General features: G+C 46.2%; 2 protein-coding genes across 3 annotated transcripts in view; one reads left to right on the top strand and one right to left on the bottom strand.

The window, feature by feature from the left end:
* The window catches only part of PPL (periplakin), a 62,737-nt gene extending 47,044 nt beyond the window's left edge, over positions 1 to 15,693 (top strand). Inside the window, exons 11-22 of the mRNA XM_060786567.2 lie at positions 337 to 483; positions 1,430 to 1,581; positions 3,458 to 3,555; positions 5,029 to 5,186; positions 6,259 to 6,437; positions 6,674 to 6,812; positions 8,292 to 8,485; positions 9,008 to 9,158; positions 9,963 to 10,046; positions 10,167 to 10,283; positions 11,419 to 11,511; positions 11,993 to 15,693. Coding sequence (XP_060642550.2) covers positions 337 to 483; positions 1,430 to 1,581; positions 3,458 to 3,555; positions 5,029 to 5,186; positions 6,259 to 6,437; positions 6,674 to 6,812; positions 8,292 to 8,485; positions 9,008 to 9,158; positions 9,963 to 10,046; positions 10,167 to 10,283; positions 11,419 to 11,511; positions 11,993 to 14,656 — 4,176 coding nt within the window. The 3' untranslated portion in view covers positions 14,657 to 15,693. The remainder of the gene's footprint in view (positions 1 to 336; positions 484 to 1,429; positions 1,582 to 3,457; positions 3,556 to 5,028; positions 5,187 to 6,258; positions 6,438 to 6,673; positions 6,813 to 8,291; positions 8,486 to 9,007; positions 9,159 to 9,962; positions 10,047 to 10,166; positions 10,284 to 11,418; positions 11,512 to 11,992) is intronic.
* Positions 15,694 to 16,194: 501 nt separating this feature from the next.
* UBN1 (ubinuclein 1) overlaps positions 16,195 to 21,527 on the bottom strand; it is a 32,765-nt gene continuing 27,432 nt past the window's right edge. For both annotated transcript variants that reach the window (XM_067473595.1, XM_060786574.2), the window contains one exon: positions 16,195 to 18,888. In XM_067473595.1, the coding sequence (XP_067329696.1) occupies positions 18,836 to 18,888 (53 nt within the window). In that variant the 3' untranslated portion in view covers positions 16,195 to 18,835. The remainder of the gene's footprint in view (positions 18,889 to 21,527) is intronic.

Genomic DNA, 21,527 nt, shown 5'->3' on the forward strand with positions numbered 1-21,527 from the left:
ATGGACTCAACCATAAGACTGATGTGGCCCTTGATGAAAATGAGTGTATAATTCCCAAAACATGATACAAATGCCTTCACAGTTGAGCATTATTTAGAGGCAAATTTGGGAGTTTTTTGATGGGATGTTTGGAAAGCATAGACCCTCAAGGTCTCTTTTAGGGCAAATGTTGCCCCATATATAATAGTAACAACAACACAAATAGACCTTGCAGTGCCGAAGTGCAGTTACTTCTGTTCTGTGGATAGGACAAAGAGCTGTCTATCCTCCTCTACCGCCTTTGCTTGGGAATGAATTTTATTATGGTCTCAGATCAAAAGTTCCTTGTGCTTCCAGGACCAGGAGAAGGCCTTGGACAAGTATGATGATGTGGTGAAGTCCCTGCAGATGCGCAGCCAGCAAGTGCTGCCTTTGAGGTACCGCCGGGAGACCCCCTTGAAGCCCATCCCGGTGGAAGCCCTCTGCGACTATGAAAGTGATCAGGTGAGAATCCCCTGCTTTTGCCAAGTTCTCCTGGCTGAAGGATCCAAATACATATCATGGTGGAACTCCCAATGGCAGAACTGGAAGTAGGGCAGGAATAGTGACAGACCCATGGGATGATGGTGTCTGCAGAGATTGGATGATGTTGGGCTTTAGCGCAGAAGGTTAATCACCAAGCAGCAATAAATCTTGCCAACAGGAAGGCTGATTGTTTGAGGCCTGGGTCAGGGTGAGTGCCTGACTTTAGCCTAGCTTCAGGCAACTTAGCAGTTTGAAAACAAATGTGAGTAGGTAAATAAGAACCGCATTAAAGAGGGGAGGTATTTTAAACATGGCGTTTCAATCAGAAAAAGGAGGAAGTTTACAAACAAAAGCTCTTTGGCAAGAAGATGGAACAACAGCACCCCTCTGTGGCCATAACTAAGCACAGCCTCCAAAGATGCCAAAAGATGGGAAAAGCTTATATATACCTCAATCTGTTGTCTGTCTTGTCATTGTATAATCAGCATTGAACGTTTGCAGTATATGTGTTTTGTGAACAGCCCTGAGTCCCCTTTGGGGTGGGAAGGGCAGAAAATAAATACTGTAAATAAATAAATAGCCAAAATATATTAACTAAGACACTCTTGTAAAAGCTCAGAAGAAGAGAAACCCATCATCTTCCAAGGCAGTGTGCCATTGCTCCTCCGAATCCACGGGTTCAGCATCCATGGATCCAATCATCATAATCTTAAAATATTACTTTTTTAAAAAAATCCAAGAAGAACTATAGTATATATTGTATAATATGATATACCGTAATACAATAGAATTGGTCCTCCGTATCCACGGATTCAGCATCCAGGGATTCAACTCTCCACCTCTTGAAAATATTCTTAAAAGTATTCTTAAAAGTCAGATGTTTATAACTTAGAGACTGCCAGTACATGACTGTCTATGTTCCCAGTGCCAGCTCTCGCGTGGGGCTAGATACACGTTGCACAAGAACAGCGGTGACCTCTGGGAGGTGACGGACAGCACCGGAAATGTGATCAATGCCCCCGGCGTCTGCTTCATGATTCCCCCGACAGATCCTGAATCGTTGACCCTTGCTGACCAGTAAGTGCTTCTCCGCTTCGGCTGCGTTCACAAAAGCAATATAAATTGACTCTCTACATGCTTCTGTACTGTAGAATGAATGCAGTTTGACACCACTTTAAGTGACTCAATACTGTTGAATCATGGGTGGCATAGTTTTGCAAGACCTTTAGCCAGAGAGTGCTGGTGCCTCGCCAAACTACATCTCCCAGGATTTCATAACATGGAGCCATGGCAGTACAAGTGATGCCAATCCACATTCATTCCACAGTGTAGATCCAACTTCCCTTCTTTGAAATGGTTGGGTCCTGAGGTTTTTTGGATTTTGGAATACCGTATTGACTCAAGTCTCATGCGCCATTGAATCACATGCACACCTCCATTTTCAAAAGCCCGAAACTAAAAAAAGCTATATTGCCAAATGTAATATGCAGTGACAAACAGTGCTTTGTAATTTGGCCAAAAAAGGTTAACATTACATTGGCTACCTATTTAGGATTCCTTTTTTAAAAACAAAAGTGTTAGAAGAAACCTTTAGAGTTCTACCTATGCTGTAGAATGAACCTAATTGCTTTGGTTCTATGCAATGGGATAATGGGGGCTGTAGTTTTACAAGGCCCTGAGCCTTATTTATTTATTTATTTACTACGCTTCTATACCGCCATTCTCAGCCCGAGGGCAACTCATGGCGGTTTACAAAACGGCACAATTCGATGCCCACAACAGTACAAAAATAGTTTAAATATTAAAAACATTTAACATAGATATAAAAATTCATTACAATTAACATCAATAAACATAATAAAAAACCATAAGTCCTCCGCATTGCATTAATCCGTCATTGTCCAGTCACATTGTACAACTGTTCCGAGATCAGAGTTTAATAGCTACACTGCGTTTGGGAAGCCTGCTCATATAGCCACGTTTTAACTTTTTTGTGAAATGTTAAGAAGGCAGGGGCTGATCTAGTGTCCCTGGGGAGGGCATTCCACAACCGAGGGGCCACCGCTGAGAAGGCCCTATCCCTTGTCCCCGCCAATCGAGCCTGTGAAGATGGCAGGGCCGAGAGCAGGGCCTCCACAGAAGATCTTAAATTCCTAGAAGGTTCGTAAGGAGAGATACGTTCGGACAGGTAAGCAGGGCCAGAACCGTTTTAGGCTTTATAGGCTAAACCCTTCTCTGCCGAAGAATGCTGATTCCTCACCAAACTACATATCCCAGGATCCCATAGCATTGAACGCTGGCCATTAAATTAGTCCTTCAAAGAGGAGCTCTCGGTCCACTTCCTGAAGCAGCTTTTCCCTTTTGGTGCAGTCATTTAGCCAAAAGAGGTGAGCATTAGATTTGAGTCAATAAGGCACTTATATTTGCAAAGGAAGAAAGGGGGCTAGTGACACTGAGTTTAAATTCAAGGAGTCCTGATATGGGAAAAAGAAGGGGCAAAGGGGGGAAGACTTTGTTTACACAAAGACCCACCAAAAAGTAGTTGCCTTTGGTGGTCAGCACACTTTCCCCCTTTTAAATAAAGTGATTGGGAAGAGAAACATATGACTAGCCCCCTTTCTCTGAAGACAAAAATGGATACCTAGCAAGAAAAAAATAGTTTGCAGATTGTTTCAGATTTCTGGATAAACGAGACTCATTCTGTATTGGTTTAAAATTAAACCGCTAAAGAAAACCCAGTGACACTGCTGCTGAATGGTGAGCCAAACATTATGCCAGTTCCATTGTTACAATGGATCTCCTCTCATTTAATCGCGCAGTTGACCTTAGTCCTCTGCAGTGATTCAAATCCAGCACTTCCTCCTTTCTCTTACATTCCCGTCTTCATTTTAAATCCAAAAGTGCTTTTATCCCTCACTGTTTTTCTAATTGGCCACATCTTTTCATTCCAAAGCATCGCTGGCCAGTATCAAAGCGTGAAACAGAAGACAGCTGGTACAAAGAAGCTTCTGCAACAGAGATACGATACATTGAAGGCTGATGGCATAGGAGGTGAGTTATTCCTGGGGAAGGTCTGGGATCCAGTACAGCTGCAGCAGCAGCAACAACAACACATTTATTTATATTCCGCTCTATATCCCCGAGGGGACCCAGAGTAGATTATAGTATTATGGGTATATACAGGCAAACATTCAATGCCTTTTATACAATACACAAACAAAGGCAACAGTTTCCCTTTTCATCTCTGGTGTCTGGAGATGATGCTCAACTCTGGCCATGGGGAGGAGCTTTTGTTCCAGTTTCCATACTGAGAAACCTGTTGTCCATAGACCCTCCTGGTTGTGTTTGCCAGCATGGCTGCATGGCTGCCTTTTATCTTCCAGCCGAGGTGGTACCTATTGATCTCCTCACATTACATGTTTTTGAACTGCTAGGTTGGCAGGATCTAGGGCTAACAGCAGGAGCTCACACCAACCCGCGGCTTCGAACAGCTAACCTTCTGGTCAGCAAGTTTTTCTACAGCTAGTGGTTGGTTTAACCTGCCATGGCACTGCGGTCCTCTACCTGAGATCAATAAAATTCACTCTGTTGACTATATGGGACCTAGATCTAGTTGCAAGTTTACTGGAAGACCTATTTGGTAGCTTTCCATGAGGGGCTCAAGAAATTCTAATTGTGGCTATGTCCCTTTAATTTCAAGACCTCCAAAACAAAATTCTGTGGAAATGAATGGAACTCTGTGGCAGGGAGAAATATTCTGTGATATGCAACATATTTGAAAAAGTATCTGGAAAAACAAATAAATCTGAAAATCAACTTTTGATTTAGCCACAAACCAAGCCCTATGCTGATAAGGAGGCATTCCCTGCTGTAGCCTCCTGCTATTTGCACAGATGGCTAGACTTTCTTAATTATTATTATTATTACTATTACTATTATTGATATCATCATAATCATCATCATTATTAAACTCTCAATGGACCTGTTCGTCCTATTATTTGGTCTTATTTTACTACTGGTATATAATGCAGGGCCCCCTGGTGGTGCAGCGGGTTAAACCACGGAGCTGCTGAACTTGCTGACTGAAAGGTTGGCGATTCGAATCTGGGGAGAGGGGTGAGCTCCTGCTGTTAGCCCCAGCTTCTGCCAATCTACCAGTTTAAAAATATGCAAATGTGAGTAGATCAATAGGTACCGCTTCTTTAGGAAGGTAACGGCTCTCCATGCAGTCATGCCGGCTGCATGCCCTTGGAGGTATCTACGGACAACACCGGCTCTTTGGATTAGAAATGGAGATGAGCACACCAACACCCAGAGTTGGACACGACTAGACTTAATGTCAGGGAAACCTTTACCTTTGCTATGTAATGCAACTTGAGCATCCACGGGGGGTCCTGTAACCAAGCCCCAGGGAATGCTGAAGGCCTGTTGAATGAGTCTTTTTGACTGATAGTAAGTGGACCCATTTAGTTTTCAGCCAGAAATGGAGATAAATCTTTTCATCGTCTGATCTTTTTGTCTCAGATGCATCCTGTGTACAAGGACGGCAACTGCTGGCAGGATTGGAGAAAGTGAATAATGAGCTGGACAAGCAGGAGAAGGCCATCACGGCCAACCTGCGCCCACCACTCGAGCAAAGTCGGGCGATTCAGGACAGTGCGGAGCGGTCAAAGGACCTCAAGGTAAAAGCTGGCTGGGTTTCTGTGATGGAGACAGTTGGCTAAAGGATGATTTGGTGAAATGGGTTGGTTGCATCAGTTCTGGGCAGTGAAATGACTGTCTCAGGCAGTAGAGTCTAGATGACAATGAAATGAACTCCCTAAAGACAAAATTTCACTGCATAATAGTTGCACCCCTGGTTTTTGGGTGGCAAAGCTGGTGTTTTTGTGTTACTCACACAATAGTCAGAAAGCCCTTTGGGACTGATTCCCCCTTCTTTTTGTGGGGTTTGGTTTTCTGGGCAGTGATTGGATTGGTTCTGTGCTTCTAATATTGTAACCCCTCTGGAGTCCTCAAGGGACAGGATTTTCTTTTCGTGTCAGGAGCAACTTGGGAAACTGCAAGTTGCTTCTGGTGTGAAAGAATTGACCATCTGTAAGGACGTTGCCCAGGGGATGCCCAGATGTTTTGATGTTTTACCATCCTTGTGGGAGGCTTCTCTCATGTCCCCACATGGGGAGCTGGGACTGACAGAGGGCGCTCATCCATGCTGTCCCCGGATTTGAAACTCCAACCTGTCGGTCTTCAGTCCTGCCGGCACAAGGGTTTAATCCATTGTGCCACCGGAGGCTCTTAAGGGACTGGATAGCCATTGGGGTCTTTCTAACTGTAGGATTCAATGGAAAAAAATCCTTAAAAATAGAAAAACAACTGAAAATGTTTTCCCAGCCTTTTGTCTGGTTGAGGCACACAGCAATCCAAGAGAGGTATACATAGGCTTATGGATAAAGAGCTTAAAATAATATTAGAGAGCCACTTGGATAAGATCAGATGTTGGCTTTTGTGCAGCTGAGTGCTCAAAAATGAATACCAAATTGGGTCTTGGCCAGCCAAGGCAACAGCATGTAAACAAAGAGGACCTTGTGTTGTTGAAGATTTTTATGGCTGGAATCACTGGGTTGCTGTGAGTTTTCTGGACTGTATTGCCACATTCTAGTTTTAAGGCCCCATTTGATCCCACCCCACATGGCACATGAGTGGAGATGCTCTGCTCATCGATGGTCTGCGGTCTCGTTCCCCCTTTTGTCTTTGCAGAACATTGCCAGCGAGGTCCGCCACATTGAGCCAGAGAAAGGTCGCAGGATCCAGGAGTGTGAAGCCTTCGTGGAATCCGTGCCTGATGCAAGCAGTGCCGCGTTGGTGAAAACCAAAGTGGAGGAAACAAACAACAAATACAACCATGTTGTCCAGCTTCTGGGCGCTGTTCAGGAAAAGTAGGTGTCTCTTTCAGACTTCTCTTAGTCAACCTGGGGTCAGGAATTACAACGGGGTCAATAGCTCTATTTGGATTTTTTTTTTTGAAGTGTTGGCATATCAACCGACTTTTTCATTATGTTGCACCTTTTGGTGTGCCTGTTTGAGGCTGGAGGGCTGTAGCTTGGGGAATTTGTGGACCAGTCTAAACATAAGCACATGTGTCTGATGAGTGGCTTTGGCGTGTCTTTTCTAGAGTGGATGTTGCCAATCACCTTGAGAAGAGCCTGCAGCAAGGCAGGGATCTGCTTTCCGGCTACGAGAACAAACTGGCCATTGAGGATACCATTCCTGAGGATGTCCGTTCCCTGGAGCGCAAGAGCGAAGAGCTGCTGGTGAGCAATAGTTTGAGAGGATCGTGCTCAAAATAACCTATCTGGAGCTACAAAATATGCATTGGGGTCATCTAGGTCATTTCCCACAAAAGCTTGGTTTTTAAAGAATCTCCAAAATAAGGTTACTGAAAGACACAGAGATAAAAAGAGCTCTTTACAAGATGGGAGCAAGGTTAGCTCTCAATAGCGTATCACCAAGAGCAATGTTGTTGTTTATTCATTCATTCGCTTCCGACTCTTTGTGACCTCATGGACCACCTACGCCAGAGCTCCCTGTCGGCCGTGGCCACCCCCAGCTCTTTCAGTCAAGCCAGTCACTTCAAGGATACCATCTATCCATCTTGCCCTTGATCGGCCCCTCTTCCTTTTTCCTTCCATTTTCCACAGCATCATTGTCTTCTCTAAGCTTTCCTGTCTTCTCATGATGTGGCCAAAGTACTTCAACTTTGCCTCTAATATCCTTCCCTCCAATGAGCAGTCGGGCTTTATTTCCTGAAGTATGGACTGGTTGGATCTTGTCGCGATCCAAGGCACTCTCAGAATTTTCCTCCAACACCACAGTTCAAAAGTTGGACCTTCCTTATGGTCCAGCTCTCCCATCCATAGGTTACTACGGGGAATACAATGGCTTTGACTAAGCAGATCTTCATTGCAAGTGTGATGTCTCTACTCTTCACTATTTTATCTTCACCAAGAGCAATAACAGGCTCTACTTTCTATGGCCAAAAGCACCACCAGAATTTTATCTTGTATCTATTAGCAGCTGACACCGTTTTGTTGTTGTTGTTGTTATTAAGTATTTTTGAGGATCTCCAGGTGGTGTACATTAAAAACTACTTGAAAGAGTTCGAAACAGCAGGAGTAATTTTGAAAGGCAATTTAACATTCAAAACAAGGCAATTTAAAGCGATAATGTAAACCATTATGTCTGCAAATTTGAGTGAAATCCAAAAGTGTTAAGGAAAAAGCCATGTTTTGACTTGGTACTGAATAAGTTTGGCATTAGCACCAGTTGGACTTCTAAGGGGATATTCCAGAACTAGGATGCCAGAGCAGAAGGCATAGTATTCTCATTGGTGGCGTGCAGAAATTGGCCCCTTCACTCAAATGCAACCCTTTGATGACTGTAGATAGACAGAGGCTGGCTAGTAAGTGCTGAACAATGAGATTGTCCAGTGTGCATCAGAAGTGTCCCATGTGTTACCAGTTCCTGGAGTGCATGCCTTTCCAATTTACTTACAGGTTTGCATTATCTTTCTACAACATTGCTATGGGTGTGTAAAATTACAAAATGTAGTCTATGATGTAGGATCTCAGTCTCTGTTTCTGCAGCATGTTTTTTTTTTCTTTTGGGGGAGTTCAGTGTCCAGGATAGTGTTTGGATTGATTTGGGGGTGCCTATAATATTGTAAGCTCTCTTGAGTCCTCAAAAGGGGGGGGGGCATTCCAATAAAGTGCTGGGTCTCCTTTCTTGCCCAGGCTTTGGGCTCCGAGTTGCAGTCCCAGTGGCCCTTGCTGAGCGAAGCGGAGCAGGACCTGCAGAAGGCCAAGGCATGCTCCAGCACCCTTGCCGCCCAGTTCCAGGAGCACTGTCCGGATATCGAGCGCCAGGAGGCCGAGTTCCACAAGCTCAACCAGCGCTTTGGCAACCTCAGCAAGCAATTGGATCACAGGTGGGACTGCGCAGAGAGCCGTGTTTGGAAAGCAAAGGGTCAAACAAAGCTGGAAGAAAGGAGGGGAAGCATGCATGGCTGAATCCTTTACTCCTCTTGAGATTTTGGGGTCAAAATACTGCATAAAATGTGCAGCTCTCTTTTGATTTGCATGCTTTCCCCCTCCACTGAAAGCCCTCAAAGCAGGTGGCAATGAACTAACATCGTCATATAACAATGTGATCTCATGGCAAATCTTCTCCCGTGTCACACGTATACATAGGAGTTTGTTAATGGGATGGAGCTGACTTAAAGGTTGGCAGTTCGAATCCGGGGAGAGGGGTGAGTTCCCATCTGTCAGCTCCAGCTTACCATGCTGGGACATAAGAGGATGGCTGGGCAATGTCCTTGCAGACAGCCAATTCTCTCGCACCAGAAGTGACTTGGAGTTTCTCAAGTCAGTCCTGATATGAAAAAAAAGTTAATGGGATTTTGTGATGCCTGTGGCTATTGCTGTTACAAAGTGATCTTTTTCCATCCTAGATCTCAGATACTCCAGAGAGCAAAATTGGCCTATTCCAACTACCGCAACGGCTACGACAACCTGAGCCAGTTCCTTTATAACATGCCCAACTATGAGCCCCAAGAAACTGACAATATTGGTCAAGTGGAAACCAAGCTGAGGAACCAAAGGGTAATCATGAAACAGAACCATGAAGTTGGAAGAAACCCCAAAGGTCCGGCTCTGTAGACCAACAGCATCTCAAGGGCCAGTCTACTCTAATGCATGCTTTTAGTTGATGTAGAAAACAGGCTTTTACAGCATCCTTCCTGCTTAGATATTCAAGGTCCTCAAGGAGAGCCTATGAAGTCTACAGACATCCTGTCTCTGGAAATGGTGGCAGTGGAAAACATCAGGTTGTATTGACCTGATATTGGGGAGGGAAATAAAACTCCTAATATGACACTTTAAAGATTAAATGTGCTGTAAGCCATTATGAACTAGAGTCCATAATCATAGAATCATAAAGTTGGAAGAGACCTCATGGGCCATCCAGTCCAACCCCATTCTGCCAAGAAACAGGAATATTGCATTCAAAGCACCCCTGACAGATGGCTATCCAGCCTCTGTTTAAAAGCTTCCAAAGAAGGAGCCTCCACCACACTCTGGGGCAGAGTTCCACTGCTGAACGGCTCTCACAGGAAGTTCTTCCTAATGTTCAGATGGAATCTCCTTTCTTGTAGTTTGAAGCCATTGTTCCGCATTGATCCACAGATTCACTCCATATGATTTCCACTGTGCCCATTTCAGAGGACAAGCAGCAAAATAGAAAGAAAGAAAATATAGAGGCCGGAAAAAGAGATTTCAAACAATACAGAGCGCTGTCCAGTCTTGCAGCCCCCCGCTTTTGAGTTTGGCTCCAGCTGCCAACTCGCTTTTCCTACTTTCAGAAAAGGGGTCCCTTCATTTTGCCCTTTTGACTTTTCTCTTTTTCAGACCCTTCTGGGAGAAATCGCAAGCAAGGAAAGAGAAGTCCAAAAAATCTCGGCAGAGGCTCAACAGTATCAGCAGGCAGTGAAGGTGAGGATGGTGAAAGGGGAAATGGCAGCTGCGAAGGGTTAAGAGAAAACCCCTCTGCGGAAACATGCCTAACCATGGCCAGTTCTCTGCTGCTTCTCTGACTCCTTTGCCCTCTTTCAGGATTACGAACTAGAGGCAGAAAAGCTGAGGTCCATCCTTGATTTGGAAAATGGTCGCAATGGCTTCATGAGCAAGAGGCCCAGGCTCCAGTCTCCAGCGGCTAAAGTGAAAGAAGAGGTATGGATGGAGAAGGTTGGAGCACAGTAGCCAAGATGGTTGCCCTGTGGCAGATTTCAGCATTTTCTAATCTGGAAGGGACTGTTATTCTGTTAAGACAGGCTTTGTTGATGATGGAGGGCAACATCGCTGTTTTATTTGACCTCTCCTGAGTTTGAGGAAGGAGCGTTCTTGGTGCTTATCTCCCAGAGTTCCTTGGCCAGAAGCAGGGGCCACTGCAGGACACTTAGCTGGGCATGAAAACCTCCAAACAACAAACTTTCCAAAAATATTTGGAAAACCTGACTTCCATTCAGTTGCCCAAAGATCAGCTTAACTTTTGTTATGTATTGGCTTTTATGCTTTCTGGATTTTAGGACACGCAGTGTTTAGAATATTTATATCCAGCACAAATGTTCATATTCATTTAAAAAAACAACAACCCTATCTTGAAGATATAGGTAAATACGTGCAAAAGTGACACAGATAAGAAAGAGTCTGGTTTGTCAATCCCAATTTCTTTTGAGTAGATGAGAAATGCACTGCAAGGCTATGGTTGTCGATCTCTAGCTCTCCAGATATTTAGATTATGATTCCAGGCATCTTGACTCTTAGTTGCAGCTGCGGGAAATTGACATACAAAACATCACGGTGCAAAAGGCACCAGTTGTTCCTTGCGCTCTGCAGGAGGGTTGGGAGAGGTGGACTTTTGCTAGCTGTGACTGATCTCATTGGTCCGCAGTAAAGAAATCAACACTGTTCTCCAGGTCACAGCATAAAAACTACTTTATAGGGCTATGGCTCCTACAGTCGCTTTTTGATATTAAAAGAATCCTCTGAGAAAAGTCAGATTAATGCATTTTAGCTCCCTTACTACAATGCGTTCCTCTTCATTGCTTGCTTCCTTGCTTATTCCTCCTTTTTTGTGGTCAGCTTTATTTACAAAGCTGAAAATAGCATTTACAAAAGGAGTAACTGTAAACTGGCTTAAGCAAGGCTGAGGGTGACTTGAAGGTCTCTCATTCATTGGGTCAAAGGCAGTTAATAACAGAGGCCCAAACCTGCCAGTGAGTGGGTCTAAGGCTTCTCTCCTTGTTTGCAGAGGAGTCCCCTTTGTGTTGCTTTCTCTGAGTGCATCTTTGTCTTTCTTTTGTAGGAAGCCGTCCTGGCTGCAAAGTTCACAGAGGTCAATGCTGTCAATCGGCAGAGGCTGCAGAACTTGGAGTTTGCCCAGAATCTCCTGAAACAAGTGAGTTTTGAAAACTATGCTTTGCTGCAAATTCCAAGTTGATAGCTGTTATTAGCCTATTTGAGCAAAACAACAAAAGTTGTGCAGCATCTTAAAAATTCAGCTGATATAGGTTGAGTATCCCATAACTGAAATGCCAGAAGTGTTCAGAATAAGATAGCTTGGAGCTGTAAACACAAAATCCATTACTGTTTCATGTACTGGTGTATGTCACACTGGTGACATAGTCAGATTTAATATGTGCTATGTAGGCAGAGTGGCTTTTTTGGACAATACAGAATGGCCATATACAGTTGATAGTGGTTGGAGTAGAATTCCACATCCAAAAGAAGGCAAAATGTTTTTAGGGGTGTGGCCCTGTAAGGTTCCCTCAAGTGACAAATGCAGCCCACTGACTCCAGCAATTGCCCGCCTTTGCTTTAAAATGACACCTATGCAGGTCAGTTCTCCCACTGACTCTCTGCTTCCTCCTTATTGACAGCAGCCTGAAGTCCAGTTGATGCAGGAGTCTGTTCAGAGCAGCAGGTCCGAAAGGCCGCTAGAAGAAATCTGGAAGTTAAGGAAGGAGCTGGAGGATGAAAGTCAGCGGAGACAGCAGCTGGAGGAGGAAATCAAGGTCATTCAGGAAAACATCTTCCTCCTCCAGAACCAAAAGCCACAGGAAAGCTTGGTCACCAAGGAGGTGGTGAAGAAAGTGCCCGACCCACAGCTAGAGGACAGCTTCTACAAGATGCAGCAGAACTTTGCGGAGGAGCAACGCAAGAACCAGGAGCTGCAGAGTGAACTTGAAGCCCTGAAGCTCAAGCTGCGAACCTTGGAGCATGAAAAGAGAGAAGGCGCACAGGAGTACGTGGTCAAGGAGGTTCTGCGGATTGAACCGGATAAAGGCCAGGCTGAGGAAATCCTGAAGCTGAAAGAAGAACTGGAGGACCTCAGGAGGCAGGAAGGAGCCCGCCAGAACGACATGGTCCTTTTGCGTCGCCAAATTGCTACTCTCTCGGAAGAGAAGAATAAGGAGCAGGAGAAGGTAACTGAAAAGGAAGTGCTGAAACTGCAGAATGATCCTCAGCTGGAGAGTGAATATCAACAGCTGCAGGAAAGCAAGCAACGGGAGAGCAGCCTGAGGCAGCAGCAGGAAGAAGAGCTCCGTTTCTTGCAGGCCAAACTGAAGCAGCTGGAGAAGGAGCGGGTGATGGCTGAGGGCAAAATCACGGTGAAAGAGGTGCTGAAGGTGGAGAAGGACCTAGCCACAGAAAGGGAGGTGAGCGAGCTGCGGCGTCTGTATGAAGAGGAGAAAGCCAAAGGTCGCTCTCATGAGAGAGAAAAAGCCGAGTTGCTCAGAAAGATCCAGGTGCTGGAGCAAGAAAATGCCAGAGTGCTTGTCCAGGAGAAGGTTCGGGAAATTGTTCGACCAGATCCCCAGACCGAAAACGAAGTGGCCAACCTTCGCCTTGAGCTGGTGGAACAGGAGAGAAGATACCGGGGCGGAGAAGAGCAGCTGAAGAGTTGCCAGAATGAGCTGGCCGCTCTGAGGAACAGAGGACCTCAAGTGGAAGTGCAGGAGGTCATTAAGGAAGTCATTAAGTACAAAACTGACCCAGAGACGGAGCAGGAGCTGCAAAGTCTCAGGGATGAGATTGTGGATAGGACCAGAGCCATTGAGAGAGCGGATCTGGAGATCTATCAGCTGAAGCAAGAAATCCAGATGCTAAAGGAGGCCAAACCTCAGGTCCAGATGAAGGAAGTAGTTCAAGAGGTGTTGCAGTACCGGGAGGACCCCCAGACAAGAGAAGAGGTGGAATCTCTGAGGGCTCAGCTGGCTGAAGAACAGAAGAAGCACATGGACCTGGAGAGGGAGAGGCAGATCCAGGAGGAGAGGATCAGGGAGAAAGAAGAAGAACTCTCACAAGTCAAGGAGAAAGTGGTTCAGCAAGAGGTGGTGAAATTAGAGCAAGACCCGGCCTTGAAAGCTGAGGTCAGCTGCTTCTCACAGAACATAGAGAGTGAGCTGCAGCAGATTGACTTGCTTCGGAACGAGATGCGGAAACTACAGCGGAGGAGGTCAGAGCTGGAGCGACAGCTGGAAGAGCTGGAGAAAGAGAGACAGGCCCGTCGGGAGGCAGAGCTGGAGGTACAGAGGCTGAAGATCAGGCTGGGTGAGCTGGAGGAGCAGGAGAAAGAGACAACGGAAAGAGTGACCGTGAAGCAGAAGGTAATCCTCCAGCAAGACCCACAGCAGGAGAAAGAACACGCTTTGCTCAAGTTGGAACTGGAGGAGGAAAAGCATAGGAGGCAAGTTCTGCAGGCTGAGTTAGAAGCCCTGAGGAAGAAGCTGCACACACTGGAGAACATGGAAGTCAAGGAAAAAGTGGTCTTCTCAGAGAGCGTCCAAGTGGACAAAGGAGACACTGAATATGAGATTCAGAAACTGAAGAACAGCCTGGAGGAGGAAAGCCGGAGGAAGATGGAACTGGATGCAGATATCAGTCGGCTGGAGGCCAAGTTATCTGAAGTGGAGTTCAACAACTCCAAGTCTTCCAAGGAGCTGGACTTCTTGAGGGAGGAGAACCACAAGCTACATCTAGAGAAACAGAACCTATTGCTGGAGATGAGGCGGCTGCAGTCCGAGATTGAGCTCACCATGGCAGAAGCCCGGGACTTGAAGAACATGTCGCAGGTGGAATGCGGTGTGAGCCTGGACTCTCGCTTCCAGACCTTGGAGAAAGAGCTGGAAGACCTGAAGAGGTTGTCTCGAGAAAAAGACAACGAGATCGAACAGCTTCAGAACCGTCTCCAGACAGTGGCCATCAAGAGGGAACAGAGGGAGAATCACTTGAGGCGTTCCATCGTGGTCATTGATCCCGACACTGGGAGAGAGATGTCTCCCGAGGAAGCCCACCGGTTTGGCCTTATTGAATGGGGCTTGTACGTCAAGTTGAAGAACCAAGAATGCGACTGGGAAGAGATAACCATGAAAGGGCCCAACGGGGAATCTTCCGTCATCCATGACAGAAAGTCAGGGAGGAAGTTCTCCATCGAAGATGCTTTGAAGAGCGGACGACTAACAGAAACCCAATATGACAGCTATCTCAACAAGGAAATGTCTATCCAGGAGCTGGCAGTCTTGGTGTCTGGACAAAAATAAGAAGCACCATCCAGAGGGATGATGTCAGAGAGCACTATTCTAATGAAGTTGGTTTAAAGATCAACACTTGTTACAAATGCAAGACTTTTACTTATTGCTTCCCAAAGTGATCTGCATGCCAGAAACCTAGCACTTGGTTTCAACATTAGAGTGCAACGAACCTGCACTCAATTGATTTCCCTTAAAATCCAGGGAATCTTGCCAAACATATGGCCAATGCTGCATTTTGCCAAGATTACAAGTTAGTTCACACTAGCAATGGATACCCCTGGGCATTCATGGGAGAAACCAAACAAAAAACCAGTCCCTTGATGTGATGCCTGTAATAAACTCTTGTTTGGCATCAAAACTTGTAAAGCCTTCATGAAAAAATTGTTGCGTGATGTGGCTCAAAACGCAGGTTGGGAGCTGGGAAAGGCTTATTTCCATCTCTCATTAATATTAATTTCAGTAAGAAGCCTTAGGCAAGTCACAGTTATAGGATGAGAATCGTCCTAGCCTACCCTACGCAACTGTTGTAAGGAAACTGTTTTGAGCCATCATCCAAAGCACTACATTATTATTGCTCTGCGAAGTGATTTGTTCTTTTGGATTGGTATTAAAAGACAATGAAAGACAGCTACAGAGAGATCAAACTGCCCAGTTAGATCACCAATAAAAGCCCAGTGACTGGCAATATAAATGATTGTCTACAGGTAGAGGCTGTTTTTAAAGCTATGGCCACTGAATGGTATCCAGCCCATTCATGCAAGGTACCGCTCTTCCCACTGCAATACTCTAGTCAGACATTAGCAAGTAGTGATTATGCTTTCAGGTCATACCTCCACAGGGTTTCGCCTCTGTGCTTTAAAAGGGCAATGATAATGTTCCCTCCCCAATGCCAAAGAGTGCCTTATTTCCCATGTCGCAATTATAAAAATACGTGTGCTGGTGTTGTGCTTAGTTATATTTGATGGTATGTATTCAAATACTTATTGTAGAAGGGAATGGGAAACTTTATTTATACCCCAAATAAAATGAAGATATACTTTAGGAAATGATGCTCCCTTTTATTCACGTCTGTTTTAAGTCATGTATAAGGTCCTGAGACAACATTACTGTAAGCATTGGTCTGTTACTCTATGTTTTTTCTGTGAAAAAGGGCTGTTCTAAGCAGAAGAAAAATGGCAAGACTTCCGCATCTTGCGAATGTCACCTTTCTGGAGTCTATTTAGTTTGTCCCACCAGAAACTGAATTTATCTGGCTTGGATCCAACTCTGCAGACATCATTCTGGAAAGAGTGCATCTGCCAGCTTTCCAGCTTTCTGGAAGCTTCCAAAGCTTTCCTGACACACCGCTTGGGAAGCCTCCTTGTTTCCTTTTAGATAATTTGATTATCAAATCTAGCCCTGTCTTTTGCAATAGTCAGCAGATTTCTCACAGGGCTTACCCCATCGACAGGCGCCTGAACTGTTTTTGCAGGAACAAGCTCTGCTCGCAGAACAGGTTCTTGACCACCTTCTTCCGAAACAGAGAGGGAGATAAAAACAGCATGGGATTTTTTTTTGGAAACTGAAAAAACAATTTTATTCTGTTTCTGTATACAAGATTAACCATTTTTAAATGTCCCCTCCGCCCGCCTTGTTACCTAGAAAGGCCCCGCCCCGCCCTTCCTCCCTCCCCTTCCCTACGACACACACAAAAATAAATTGCAGCTCTTCCTGCACACAAAGAAACTGCTGCTCTTCTAAGTTTTAAGTGCCATCCAGTGGTCCGCTTGCCCACCGCAAAAGAAAACCTAGCAAAAATGGTTGCCAGCCAAGGCAGGGAGACACCAGGCTGGTAGATCTTGGCCTTGCCATGGCTCTGTTTCTCTTGCTTGTTAAAACGCAAAAGGAAAAAGAAGTGGGGCTGAAAAAAGCAGATGAGGAAAACCAAAACACACAGGATTTCCACCATATAACATTTCCCTGAGGCAAGAGGCTTTGAGAAGTTTCTTCCTATAACAAGGGGCTTCCACTCTGGCTTTGATAAGGATAGACATGTGGCAAACAGAAGCGTGTGAATAGGCGTAAAAAGATAGACCTTACAAAAAACAGTTCAAGCTCTGCCCAAATCCTGCCCGGCCCTGAGCCTTCGGTCCTAAGAAGGTGAAGCAGCTCTTTAAACATAGCCAAGACATAGGATTGAGCCTTGACCAAAACTAAACAATGCAAACCCCCAAACTACCCTTGTCTGTTCACATCTCTATGCTTCAAAACTGGTAACCTTCAGACTTGGTCTTTGGCTCTTCTTCTGTAACCTAAAATGTGTTTTTATATTTGTCGGCTTCAAACATGATTCCGATGGTGGTGAGTAAGCCTCCAATTCCATTTTGTTGGAAAGAAATCCATAAGAGATAAGTGGGGTTTTTTTTGTTTTTGTTTTTTTGCCAACGTTTACCTGGCATCCAAACCTGGTAGGTCCAAAGAAAGAAGGGCTCTCCAAGCTTTGTTCAGAAGTCACAGTCCAAATGAAAGAGTTGGAGATCATGTATTTTTCAGAGAAACAAGAAGCAATCTGGGGCTGGGGAACAAATGCTATGGATCATGATCAGAAGCAACTCCCAATTTAAGCTGGTAATATTTTGAGGACAGGGTGCCACTGGGCTGTACCAGTTTCAAAAAAACTGCCTGGCAACCAGACAGCTGAGCATGATTTGCATTCTATTAAGGTATTTTTGCTGCAGGTGGCCTTTTGCAGGAGGCTTCCTCATGGAGAGGGTTGTGTGCCATAGACGTTACCTACATTCCCCTGCATCTTTCCTCCAGTGATTCCCTGCATCTTTCCTCCAGTGATTCCCTGCATCTTTCCTCCCCAAGACATACCAAGGGAACATGTCAGCCTTGCAGCCTTGATAGTGGTAGGGCCTATTGAAGACTTCCAAGCCAAACTTTCCAAGCCAAGAGTCGCACTAAGCATCATGAGTACACCCCCACCATCGTAATGCGCCCCAAAGAGCTGAGCTGCAAGGCAGTTTCAGAAATGGGGAGCAAAAAACAAAAAAGTCCTAGCCCACTTTGCATTCAGTGGACCGACATGGTTTGCAAGGGCAGCTCTGTCCTAATTCCTGATGTAAAGCCAGCAACCTTTCATTGCTGAAATTTCCCTTCTGCAGTCCCCGACTTCCCACTTGTCTGACTACATAGGCAGAAAACAGCTTGTTCTAGCAAGAGACCTTTTGGTCTTGAGCTAAAATCTGGTTCCAGGGCAGTAGTTTTAGAAGGGAAAGTCGAATCACATCACTTAGCATCGGTTATCTGACCTGTTTGAGTCTGTCATGCCACCTCAGAAAACACTCTTATCTATCTAATAATGCCCAATGCATCTTAAATGCAGCTCTCCAAAAAAGAAGAAAATGCCAAAGGAGACAAAAATAAAAAGCTTTAGGGAGCTCACCCACCACAGAAGCTTGAGACGTTTTGCACTCTTGCTCCACCATAAAAAGGCACTGAAATTACAGCTCCATTAAACAAAATGACATGCGGGTGGAGAAAGGGGTTCCGTCTGATCCAAGACATTCAGGGGTAATGACAGGGTGGGGCTAAGGAACAGAGAATGGAGTCTAGATCAGGCAGAGAAGAAAAAAAATGAAAGCCATGAATCCAGCTTAGTGTTCATGAGTGCATCCCGAGGCCTCTCCAGTCTCTGCCTTCCTTCGGAGAGGACCTGATTGACTTGGCAAAGCTGTCACAGAGGAAGGACTGCCTTCCAGTCACCATGAGCACAGTACTGTCACAAAAAAGGGTGTGATTGGAAGAGAGAGGAAGGGATATGGCATATGACCGAGTCAATTTCTTTGCTGGGCTTCAGTCAGCCCAAGGAAGGAACAAACACCTTCCTGCAATCAGTTTCTAATATCGAGGAGGAGGTAACGATCCAGAGAGACTCTGCTAGTGCTTGGCTTGTACAAACCTGCCTTCCTCTGCCTGGACAAAAAGGAGGAGGCGAAGCAAGATCAGCTGCCACAACTGAGCTCCTTGAGCGCTTCCTTTCCGCAGGTGAGGCACGCAGCCCCAAAGGAAAACTCCTGGTCCATTAAGTTAGAAGGAGCCTCCAGCTGGGCTCTGTTTTGAGTCAGAACAGCAAGAGAAAGAGCTGGGGCAGAGCCCCTTTGTGCCCATCACACAGTCTCACAAAGTGGGCCCCCTTCAGAGCTGTCACAACTTCCGGGGCTGTACACTGGATCCTTTTGCATGAAGCTGAGACGTATCTGGAAGAGATGCAAAAAGATGGGCATGAGGTGGAACCTCAAACATTCAAGTAACCTGACAACTTCAAAGCAGGTTTCTCTTAGTCATAAAACAGTGTTCTGGTTCTAGTCAATAATAATCACATGAAGATGAAAAGGGGGTTATGAGAACAAATTTAGATGCTTGAAGGACTTTGGGCACAATCTAGGTGTCCCCTGGATCCCATCATGTCAGACATCTTCCAAGCATGTGTCAGGAACCCAAAAACGAGATAAGGAACAATGTATTGTCAAAGGCTTTCATGGCCAGAATGACTGGGTTGTTGTAGGTTTTTCGGGCTATATGGCCATGTTCCAGAAGCATTTTCTCCTGATGTTTCGCCTGCATCTGTAGCAGGCATTCTCAGAGGTTGTGAGGTCTGTTTGAAACTAGGAAAAATGGATTTATATACCTGTGGAATGTCCAGGGTGGGGGAAAGAACTCCTGTCTGTTGGAAAAGTGTTCTTGCCATACATCAAGGGGACCACTGACCGCATAGGGAAGCTGATGAGGAAACAACATGCAAACTATCTACAGATCCACTAAGAAAATCCAATAAATGCTACATTCAGCAAAGGACAAGAGGGATCCTCTCTCCTCTGCAGGAGTCTATTGTATACGTTGGCCACGGTGGTCCACGCTTTGGTTACATCCCGTTTAGACTACTGCAACGCTCTCTACATGGGGTTGCCTCTGAAGACTGCCCGGAAGCTGCAGCTAGTCCAACGCTCGGCAGCCGGACTACTAACGTGTGCTGGGTACAGGGAGCACACCACTCCGCTGTTACACCAGCTCCACTGGCTGCCAATTAGCTTCCGAGCACAATTCAAAGTGCTGGTGTTAACCTATAAAGCCCTAAACGACTCCGGCCCTGTTTACCTCTCTGAACGTATTCTCCCCTATGAACCATCAAGATTATTAAGATCGTCTGGAGAGGCCTCGCAAGCGCGCCTGGTGGGGACGAGGGACAGAGCCTTCTCGGTGGTGGCCCCTTGACTCTGGAACTCTCTCCCACTGGAGATCAGAACCGCCCCTTCTATCCTGACATTTAGGAAACAGGTGAAGACGTGGTTATGGAAACAGGCATTTGACGAATGAGCCAACACCCTGAGATATGGATGGAGGATGATGAACAACGATTTTAGTGTGACGACTGACCACTGTAGTTATTGTATGTAATTGCTGTTTTAATTATTATTATTATTTTATTTCTTGCACTTATTGACCGCCACTCTCAGCCCTAGGGCGACTCGTGGCGGTGAACAACAACACAGAAAAGACAGCTTACAGTGAATCAAGACAATACATGACGATCTACTACTACATAACATATACTTATGCTAAAAATCCGCTTCGTCAAATCCTGGGTCATAATCCATTTCATAGTCATTGTCCATTCCTGTCATCATTTCAATGATCTAACACTCAATTGAAGGCCAGCTCGAAGAGCCATGTTTTCAGGCTCCTACGAAAGGCCATAAGGGAGGGCGCCTGCCTAACTTCAGCAGGGAGGGTGTTCCACAGCCGGGGGGCCACCACCGAGAAGGCCCGCTCTCTCGTCCCCGCCAGGCGTGCCTGTGAGGCGGGCGGGACCGAGAGAAGGGCCTCCCCGGATGATCTCAAGGTCCTCGTGGGCTCGTAGGCCGAGATGCGGTCTGCAAGGTATTTTGGGCCGGAACCGTTTAGGGCTTTGTAGGATAACACCAGCACCTTGAATTGGGCCCGGTAGCAAATCGGCAGCCAGTGGAGCTGGGACAGCAGGGGCGTTGTATGCTCCCTGCGCCCTGCTCCTGTTAACAACATGGCTGCCGCGCACTGGACTAGCTGGAGCTTCCGGGCCGTCTTCAAGGGCAGCCCCACGTAGAGAGCGTTGCAGTAGTCGAGGCGGGATGTGACCAAAGCGTGTACCACCGTGGCCAAGTCAGACTTCCCAAGATACGGGCGCAGCTGGCGCACGAGCCTAAGCTGTGCAAATGCTCCCCTGGTCACCGCTGAAACCTGGGGGTCCAGGCTCAGCGACGAATCCAGGGTCACACCCAAGCTGCGAACCTGCGCCTTCAAGGGGAGTGCGACCCCGTCCAGCACAGGCTGTAACCCTATACCCTGTTCGGCCTTGCGACTGACCAGGAGTACCTCTGTCTTGTCTGGATTTAGTTTCAGTTTGTTCGCCCTCATCCAGACCATTACAGCGGCCAGGCACCGGTTCAGGACTTCGACGGCCTCCTTAGTAGCAGGTGGGAAGGAGTGACAGAGTTGGACGTCATCTGCGTACAGGTGACACCGCACCCCGAAACTCCGGATGATCTCACCCAGCGGCTTCATGTAGATGTTAAACAGCATGGGGGACAGGATGGAGCCCTGAGGAACCCCACAGGTCAACGGCTGTGGTGTTGAACAGGAGTCCCCCAATAACACCTTCTGGGTACGACCCTCCAGAAATGACCGGAGCCACTGCAAAGCAGTGCCCCCAAGACCCATCTCTGCAAGGCGCCCCAGAAGAATACCGTGGTCGACGGTATCGAAGGCCGCTGAGAGGTCCAGGAGCACCAACAGGGACACACTCCCCCTGTCTAGCTCCCGGCGCAGATCATCCACTAAGGCGACCAAGACCGTCTCGGTA

This window comes from Anolis sagrei, chromosome X (genome assembly GCF_037176765.1).
Source record: "Anolis sagrei isolate rAnoSag1 chromosome X, rAnoSag1.mat, whole genome shotgun sequence".
In the NCBI taxonomy this organism is placed as follows: Eukaryota; Metazoa; Chordata; class Lepidosauria; order Squamata; family Dactyloidae; genus Anolis; species Anolis sagrei.